Consider the following 9274-nt stretch of genomic DNA (forward strand, 5'->3'; position numbering starts at 1 on the left):
TTCCTTTTTAGAATAATACGCCAAAAAAATTAAAAAGGAGCAAGTTTATAATAAAATTTTATATTATTATTATCTAAGACGAACAAACACCCTATTTTTGAAAAAAAAAACGATTCTGTCCCAGCTAATAACCTCATAGATCTACACAAGTCATTTTCAACAAGGTTAGGAATGAATTCAGTCGAGTTCGATTATGTAAGAAAGGAGGAACAAAAACTTCATCACACAATGCTAAAAGCTTTACAATTTATACCAAGAAGTTGTTAAAAAATAAAAAGAAGACTTATATATATATTAAAAAAAAAAAAAAAAAACCCTCAGCTTTGCTAGCAAATGAGAAATAATTCCAATTGAAAAGGATTATTTACTTTTGAAACGCGCGCTATTACAGAAAAAATCATCAAACATACAAGTAATACAAATTTCTTCTCCTTTTCTTTTCTTGCTCTTCCTTTTCCTCGTCTTAAAAGAAAAAAAAAAAAACTTCTAATAATATCCAATACCCTTGTTAAAAATGAATGTATCAGTATACTATCAACAACTGATTACTCAACCTTTTAGTTGCATCAACCATGCTTTGACAAACTGCTGTAACCCCATCTTCTTTATGTCATGAATCTTGATAGCTACTGTTAATAATATTCTAATGATCATAGCGAAAAATTGTAGCTATGGACATCAGGGAGCATACCAAGACCAGTATAGCAGTCATCTACGTCATGAGAATCATCTACCGCCTTCATTTTACCGTTTGGCGGAGAAGTTTGCATAGCTGCAGATGCCGGTTGGGTATAGGTACTCATGTTGTTGAAAGGATCGTCGTTAAGTTCTAGTTCGTTTGTATATGAACAAGAAAAGTCCATAGGCACAGCTCCAAGGCTGTTAGCTTCTTCTTGTTCTTTATTATCAAGTTGTTCTGTCAGAAATGCTAAAGATGTATATTCTTCATCCCCATCTTGCCACATATGTTCTGTCAGGTGGTTACAGTTGTGGCTCGTAGGGTGTTGTGTTTGAGCTAGGGCTGATTCTGGTCTCTGCACCTTTGTGATAGAGAAATACTGCTTCCTCGCACGACAAAAGACATCAAAAAGTTATTCATGGCTTTGCGTTTACTGAACATTTATTCAAAAAATAATCAGGAAACATTAACATAACACTTCACTCAATTAAACACAATCTAAATCTAAAGATTGCTTGATGCAGATGCTTGTCTTGACTGCCTCATCTGGGTTATCCTGTTAACCTACGTACTAGTGCGTTTAAGGCCCTGGATGGCAAAACGGGCCAGTCCTGGACCGGAGCTCCGCCTTTAGCGAGCCCCATCTAAGAGACTGCGATTTTCGCACTAAAAAGTTTGTGTTTCAAATCTTTTTTCTGTGATTATACGTTACACTTATGTGTTTTTATTTTAGATAATAAAAAAGGCATTCTTTGTAATGTGATGTAATGCCATGCCCTACGTGTTCAGCAAAGAACCTGAGGAACTAGCCAGAAGGACCGTTTCCTCCTCAGCCCCACAAAGATAGCACTGGGGCCACACAGGTGAGTGTCCAAGTTGTATATGGTAATGCAGTTTTATTACCAGCACATCATCAGTTAAGTTTTGTCATTTTCAGCACCATTAGTGTGTCTTTATCCCTTCATATATATCCTTCCAAAGGATGTGTCAGCGTCGTTGAAAAAGTCAAGGGCAGCGTTGTCTTATAGCTAAACAAACTTGTGCGCCTTAGAAAATTCAAATCCCACTTTTAATTTTTGGACATAATCTAAATAACCAGTGCCATTGCAGTAATTAGGTAGATAAACTCACGAGATTCTTGCTCTCATCCTCGTAAAGTGTAAGGGAATCTCCAGTCTCCAGCCCATGTCGCTTAACGAATTCTCCTGTGGAATGCAAATTAAAGAGATTTGAGTATTAGAATGAAATAGATACAAAATAAAAACTTGGACTAAACCAGAAAGAACTGAAATTAGCAGTGAGTTTACCTGTATTTTCAAGAACATACATCCTGCTTTTGTTGTTAGTCCAAAACCTACGTTACCAACAGACAAAGAACTTGTTCTCAATGGGAAACAGAACTCAAAATCGCAGTTTAAAGGAAAGATGGAGTATATCAAAATGCTCACTTTAACTTTAAACCCCACTCTTGGTTGGAGTAGATATCTCTGAGCATAAGTAGGATTCCTTCTTTATCATGTAGAGGAGGAAGATTTTCCTCTACCTCTCTCTGGATTGACATGCAAGAAGAAATTTAAATACTAGAGGTTACCATTTCTGTAAGAAACACAGGAAAATGAAAAAGAAAGGATAATTTCAATCTTTAACATTTCTTGTTTCTGTGCTCAAATCGAGAAGTCAGGAGGAGATTAGTTATTGGGCAGTCTTAAATCACATTCATGTAGCAGTGTTCATTGAGAGCAAGTCAAACATGGGTAATGGTTGGCTATTTTGCCTCGTTTTCTGTCATTTTAGAAGAAAAGAAATGATGAAAGAAAGGAACAGAAATCAAAGCAACCAAAAAAAAATATGCATACAATCACAAGGGACTAAAAATAACATCATTCATATCAAGAGAACCATACCTTTGGAAGGACAATCCTCCCAAGAGACCCAACATCACTATTCTTCAAGTCCTTTCTAAGTAACGCTCTCAGTTTCTGCGCCGCCCAAACAAGAAAAATTCTTAAAGGACTCAAAAAAGGTTACGATAAAGGCAAAAAGCATGAGTTAGCAAAATACATGATTTGACAAGAACGCACCTTGTTATCTTGTGTTAAGAACTCGTAAAGATCTTTGCTAGTGTTGGTCCTGCTGTTTTGGCCATCAGTACTGGCACCATGCAAAGCCAATCTACTTGCATCCATTATTCGAGTCGAACTAGCTCCAGAAGAAGCTTTACCAAGCCTTCTTTGGCGTGCAAGTTTTCTCATGCACCTTGCCACCTTGGTCCTGTATGCATCTAGAGCTCTCCTTTCTTGCTCTAATTGCAACGCATTAGGCTGCAAAATGCACGATCTTTGCATTTCAATTGCATTTTGGCCAACCATGACAGGATAGAAAGGATCTGCAGCTGGTGTATACTGGCTACGCTGGTCTAGAGCATGTGTGGATGGAAATTGCGTAGTTTCACAAGGCGGTGTCGTATAGTACTGTGGTGCAAAATAGTTTGACGACTGAGTTAATGAGCTTGAAGTTGTTGAAGGGTAGCTCAATGGTCCATATATAGAGGAGAACTGGGAATTCTGAGGACAACCCATCATTACTGAGCTAGCATTTGTGGTAGTGGTGGTGTTGCCTGAGCTGGTTGATAAAGTGGGAAAAACGTTCTCCATAGTATCAAAATGGGCAGAGGAGTGAATGATGAGTCTTCGGAGTTGTGCGAGTAATCAGAGAGAATCCTGTGTTTGTGTGGGTGTGTATGGGTGTGTGTGTTTAAGTAGGTGTTTTGATTTCTAGTGAAGGTAAAATTGGTTAGAAAGGGTTATGGAGAGTGCAAGGTGCTGCCAGTCGAAACAGCCCAGGTGTTAAAGAGCAAGATAAACGCGTCAAGAAACGCAAGGGGGTTGGATTGTAGAGATAGGGATGAAAGGCCATGGAGAAAGAAGGGACAAAAGGCTAGAGTTAACAATAGGGGTCTGAAAGGAGAGTGCCAATTGCGTGAAGAGGGTGACAAGTGGCCGGAGGATGCTGGTTTTGGGTTACCCAACTGACCAGTGAGGAACTTGAGACAGAGAGGCATAGGGTTTGAAACTTGGCGCCAGCTTTGGTTTAAATATGGCTGCCCATAGCCAAACCTTGCACAGAAAACCATTCTATAATGGCTAAACCAATGCATTGATGACCAAATGCCAACAGTCAACACCCTCCCTCTCTATATGTCATCTTTGCCAGTCTCTTTCCCTCCACAGCACCCGCTAATGCCAGTGTGCCTAGATCATGTGGTTAGTGAGAGTGTTCAGTTGTAGGAAAAGGTAAAGCCTAGAGCCTGAAGCCTGTGCACTATGGTAATTCCATGATTGTCTATTCTCATGTACAGAGAATCTAGTGCCTCCCATAATTATAAAGAAATTGACCGGAAAGACGAGTTACTTCCACTCTGTTTCCATCTCTCGGAAAACACCAACTCGACATCTCCTGCTCTTTTGGCAATTTCTCTCTGTTAGCTTTGTTTTATTTAGCTCAAACATTCACTGCTAAGTACTATTCTAGTCAGTTATAGTAAATATTATATTTTATAACTAATTAAGGGGTTATGTAATGTTTGGAATGTGAGTAAAAGAGGGTAATAATGTTTGGAATGTGAGTAAAATTGAGAGGCGAAAACTGAAATTGCAATTTGTTTGTCATGGTTTTCAGCCACTCCCTTGGTATAGTCATCAAGTTGATCAAGGACTCAGGACCAAGTGCATCCTGCATCAAGTGAAAGTGTACTTATGAGCTTAGATTTAGACAAGCAGAAAACATGCAGTCGATATAGGGATCCAGTGACTAATGTGAGCACCACAGTCTTTAAAATGGCGACAAGACCATGCCATATAAGATATTAAAAGAAAGTTTGATCAGTCACTAAAAACTGTAAATTAGTCAGCCAAGATTTAATAATGACGACGAGACAGTGATCGTACAAGTGAATTATTACTAAAATTCTTCTAATAAAATTCTGAAGTCCTCTTAAATGAAAGGCAAATCATCCCAAAGCAGCAATCATTATTATAATCAAACCATGAAAAAGAAAGTAGTATGATGTGCTACTCATATTTGCATACAGGCACGGGCACACGCGCATGCAGAAAATAAGAAACAAAGACATGCCGGGATATATTTGATTTGTCTCTTGAGACATCTACAAAAAAAGTACCATATGAAAATCATAAAACAGACTATTCTTTCAGAATCAGTGGTCAAATATGCCAAAAGTGTTGATATGAGGTGCCACAGAAATTGGACAAGCAGGAATAAATTGGGGGCCACGTATCAATATGAATGCATAGGAATTAAAATGATTTGATCAGTAAGGGCATCGAAGTGCAAGATGTGGATTCTATTTGTCAAAATAAAATTTTCTTGATCAGATCTCTTTGCAGGTCATTGAGCATTAACATTACTAGGCTAAGCTATGTCCTAAAAGAGTCACCTTGGATGAGTTTGCTGTCAGCTCCTTCATGGTTTTCAATAGTTGAGAATGTCCACTGCTTAAAGTTGCTTCTATTTGCAGGCTGCATTAGATATAAACAAGACAATCAATCCTCTATCAACATCAATGTGACATAACGTATGATTTCATTCAAAAATGCAAAAGAAACCAGGTGCTTAGGTGCCCCCATGTTTCTTGAAGATCACCTTTCATGTCATTTTCATGGAATTAAAGTTCATGCAAATATATTGATTTCTAATGTGCCGAAAAAAGATTTAAAATAGAAAGATCTACTACCACATGAAAATCTCACTGCCATTTGAGCTATCTATTTTTTTGGGAATTCATACATCCCTCTGATTCCAACAAATAAAAGCAGTAACTAACATCATTAGGGTATTCTTTTTTTCTTTTTTTTTTTTGTAAAACTCAGCAGCCTCATGTAATAAAGGCGCTATTTACCCCAGATTCAGCATTACACACTGTAAAAGTAGCGAAAGGTATGCATTGAAACTCTTTTCCGATTCTGCTATTGCAAATGGAACACAGAAAGTTGTTTGTATAAGTTGCCATGCATTGAAGCAGAGGAAACCACCAATTATAAACAGAAACTGATATGGACACAAGGTTAAACATTGTTTCCCATGTATGCATGTAATGGTAGACCAAAGTTTTCCTTTTATACTGCTAAAGACGGAAAATCTCCAATTTTAAGCCAAAATGATACATGAATTTGTGTAAACAAGGCATATTTCTTAACTTTTGACAGCTGTAAATCATAATCACGTATTTTAGAACTCCCATGGTTGCTTTAAGAAGTAATATTGAAATTAAATTCACTATCATTATTTTCCAAGTTTGTCAAAAGGCAATGACATTGTTTTTTTTTCTAAAAAAAAAAAAAACAATTGCACCTAAAACCGTATCTTGCTTCAACTAAAAAACATATCTTCTGCTGGGAGAAAATATTTAGGCCTCCTACCATCTTCATTCATGCCATTATTTCCCCTATGTTTCCAATCAGACTCTTTACCTTGCATAGCCATGCTTGAATTACATGTAGAAAGAAAAAAGAGAGCAAGTTTGACAAGGATGCCTAAAAAGTAATATCAGTGTCTGAACGGAGAGATTTATTGTCTTAGGTGAAATCAGGAATACTATCTACGTATTAAAATGTTTTAACCATATAAAAGCAATCCAACAGGTAAAAAAAAAGAGAGATTAGCTGAAGATTCAAATAATAGGAAAGAAAATTGAACAAAATTTCTTCATGAAATCTACTTAAAAGAGATACGAAGGACACATTAAGCACTTGATGGACATTATGATTGCATCTTTATTTGCACTATAATAATGATAAAGCAATTTAATTGGAACGATCTTTGCATGCACGAAGCATAATGTAGAACTAGAGCATTTGACTTACAGAGCAACTTCAGCAAGACTCTGGAAACTATAGTAAGGAAAACTCTCCATGTCAGCAAATGAAAATAACATTCATCACCATTATGAATCTAATAGTTTCTTAAATTGAAAACTTCAAGAATTTTGTAAGCAGAAAAGGAAGTCTAGCAATAACAAAAGTGAAGAAAGGAAAGAAGGGAGGATATATTTGCAAAGAGACTGTGGGCAACCAGTGTTTATATAGAGTGGAGAAGAGAGCCTGCATGCAACTGCAAAAGTGTTGATCCAACACCTGCGTGTTGCCGTGTCAATAGCTGCAACAGTTGAGAAGTTACCGCTAAACACGTCGAATAATGGCCAAAACATCATGCTCTAAACGACAATTAAAGTGAGATGGAATGAATTTATCATTCATGTCCGCAACTTTATTCACATCTCCATTCAAAATCAGTAAATAGCTTCAAAAACATGCAGATGGGCAAGAACATCAAGGAATCAGAAATCCAACAAAGCCCACTCGCAGTTTGTCTTCATCGTTGAGGTTGAATAAACCTCTAGGAAGATATAGCATGAGAAACGGAGGGAGACATCAATGATCAGAAAATTATTTAACAAGTATAATTTCATGCAAGAGTTCTGCATACTCTAAGACTGCATTGGGGCGTGTATAACATCAAAAATGTAACCGTATAATAGTTCTAGAAATGCTAGAAGTGGAAAGGAGCATTAGTGAACTTAACAGATAGCAAGAGGTCTGGAAATGCTAATATGAAGCATTGAAAGCATAATTGGATGGACAATAAAGAATGCATGTAGCAGATCAGCATATTCATCTTCTTAGAGAAAATTCCTCAACATTTAAGTTTTCAATTTCCTATAACATTCAAGACCAGCATAATTAGAATATTAATTGACTGAGTATCCTTGAACTTTAATTTCATCAGCACATCAATAGAATTTCCAGATTAGATTCAGAAAGCTCCTTTTAAAGTCTCCATTGATTATTCAGAACTTTGGCTTTAAAAGTTGTACTTTGCATCTTTAATAGGCTAGTCAGACTAATAGGGCCTCTTTTTCATTGCAAGGCCAAAATACTGGTTATATATTATCACAAAACAAACTCAAACAAAAATCTTACAATGGCTCAAAAGAAACAATCAGGTTAGTTTGGGCTACAAGAAACTGATAGAGCAATATGAATAAAGAGTTCCATTCCAAAAGGGTCTTCATTTTCAACACTTCTCTTCATTGTAGGCTATTTGGATCACATCTACAATAGTGTGAAGCACTCCATTTAAATTCAAAAAGTTTTCATCTTCTGATCCGATAACAAATTAGACAGCCTAGATCCAATTCTTTCTTTTGGCACTCTTTTGCATCCAACTACGAAGCTACAACTGAACTTGTTGCTTCAGCTAGCAAAAACAAAGTCTCAACAGTTCCAACTCATCTTAAAGTATAGATACTCCTTTAAGTTTTGCACCCCTTAAGGATTTCATTTGTCAGCCATCAATAAAACAAGAACCAACTACCCTAACTTAACAGCAATAACAAGTTAATTGAAATGATTCCTTACAAGATTTTCCAGGGCATTCAACAAACTAATTACTAAGGCATTAAAGATTTACGTAAGAACTAACATTAAAGGAAAAACTCATGAACTCCTCCCCCTTTCACTGCAACAAATAAGTCCCAACAAAATAATGCATATCAACTGCTTGTATATTTGCCTGAAAGCAGAATAATCTGGACCCCAACTACAGGTGAAATAAAGTTTGTTAATGAAGACATGTGCAATGCAATAACTTCGAGGAAAACAGCTACCTAGACTATCAGTAGAGACAGTCCATAGCATTCCCCTGACTCCATAAATATGGATATCTTTTCTTAATTTCATCTATGGATGAATTATGTGATTGACTGAGTTACTTAATAATTTTTCCTAGAACCCACCAGGATTAAGAAGCCAAACTCGGATTTGGCTTGAACTTTGACCAAAATAAAGGCAAAGTGTTGCTTGACTCCACTCAACTTGAATATAACCCATTTTAATATATGCCTAATACAATTGAGACTTTCATTTAGTGAAATTGTTTGATCACATGATGCCAGATAGCCTCTTGGGAAGAATGTACAAAAATAAAACCCAAATTAAATAAAAAAAAATAACAGAGATAAAAAAAGTGAAAGGGACTGCAGAGGAGAAATTGTGATAGCGAGTGGTACCTGAAATTGGTGATGAAAAAACGGGGTGTTGTTGCAAGGCATGCATGTGTCAGTCTCCCAAGTAAAGTTGCTGTAACGGTCATGGAATTTTCTTCGAGCAGTAGAAACTTGGTATGTAACTGACAGCTACAAGTGTTTTGGGCTAATGGATTGTAGTAGCTTATGAATTCGACAACCTAAAAAGGGCTAAAATTGCGTATTATCTTGTCTCTTGCTAACGGCCCGAGTTGATCAGATTTGAAGCAGACGTGAGCGTAGCGAGCAAGTCTTTATTACACCAATTAATACCGAATTGTTTGTTTGTCAGTTTTAAAAGTAATTTTTAAAAAAAAATTAAGTTTTATTTTATTTATTTTAAATTATTATTATTATTATTACTATTATTATTATTCTTAAATCATTTTAATAGGCTAATGTTAAAAATAATTTTTTAAAAAATAAATAAATATCATTTTAAAATATTTTTAAATAAAAATTACTTTAAAAAATAACTATTACTATATTTGTTA

The 9274-nt window shown here is 36.1% G+C and overlaps 1 protein-coding gene across 3 annotated transcripts; it reads right to left on the reverse strand.

Moving 5' to 3' along the window:
- Positions 1-341: 341 nt before the first annotated feature.
- On the reverse strand, positions 342-8994 carry LOC118031481 (uncharacterized). 3 transcript variants are annotated; one of them, XM_073412520.1, is made up of 10 exons: positions 8766-8994; positions 6770-6853; positions 6562-6588; positions 5136-5217; positions 2761-4411; positions 2584-2658; positions 2128-2228; positions 1987-2033; positions 1811-1884; positions 342-1058 (listed from the first exon to the last, which is right to left on the reverse strand). In XM_073412520.1, the coding sequence occupies exons 5-10, from the start codon at positions 3331-3333 to the stop codon at positions 651-653; spliced, it is 1278 nt and encodes a 425-aa protein (XP_073268621.1). In that variant the 5' UTR covers positions 3334-4411; positions 5136-5217; positions 6562-6588; positions 6770-6853; positions 8766-8994; the 3' UTR covers positions 342-650. The 3 variants fall into 3 exon arrangements, with proteins under 3 accessions (XP_073268621.1, XP_073268623.1, XP_073268622.1); XM_073412522.1 differs by lacking the exon at positions 6770-6853; XM_073412521.1 differs by lacking the exons at positions 6562-6588; positions 6770-6853.
- Between the last annotated feature and the right edge of the window lie 280 nt (positions 8995-9274).

Source organism: Populus alba, chromosome 11 (assembly GCF_005239225.2).
Source record: "Populus alba chromosome 11, ASM523922v2, whole genome shotgun sequence".
Classification (NCBI taxonomy): domain Eukaryota; kingdom Viridiplantae; phylum Streptophyta; class Magnoliopsida; order Malpighiales; family Salicaceae; genus Populus; species Populus alba.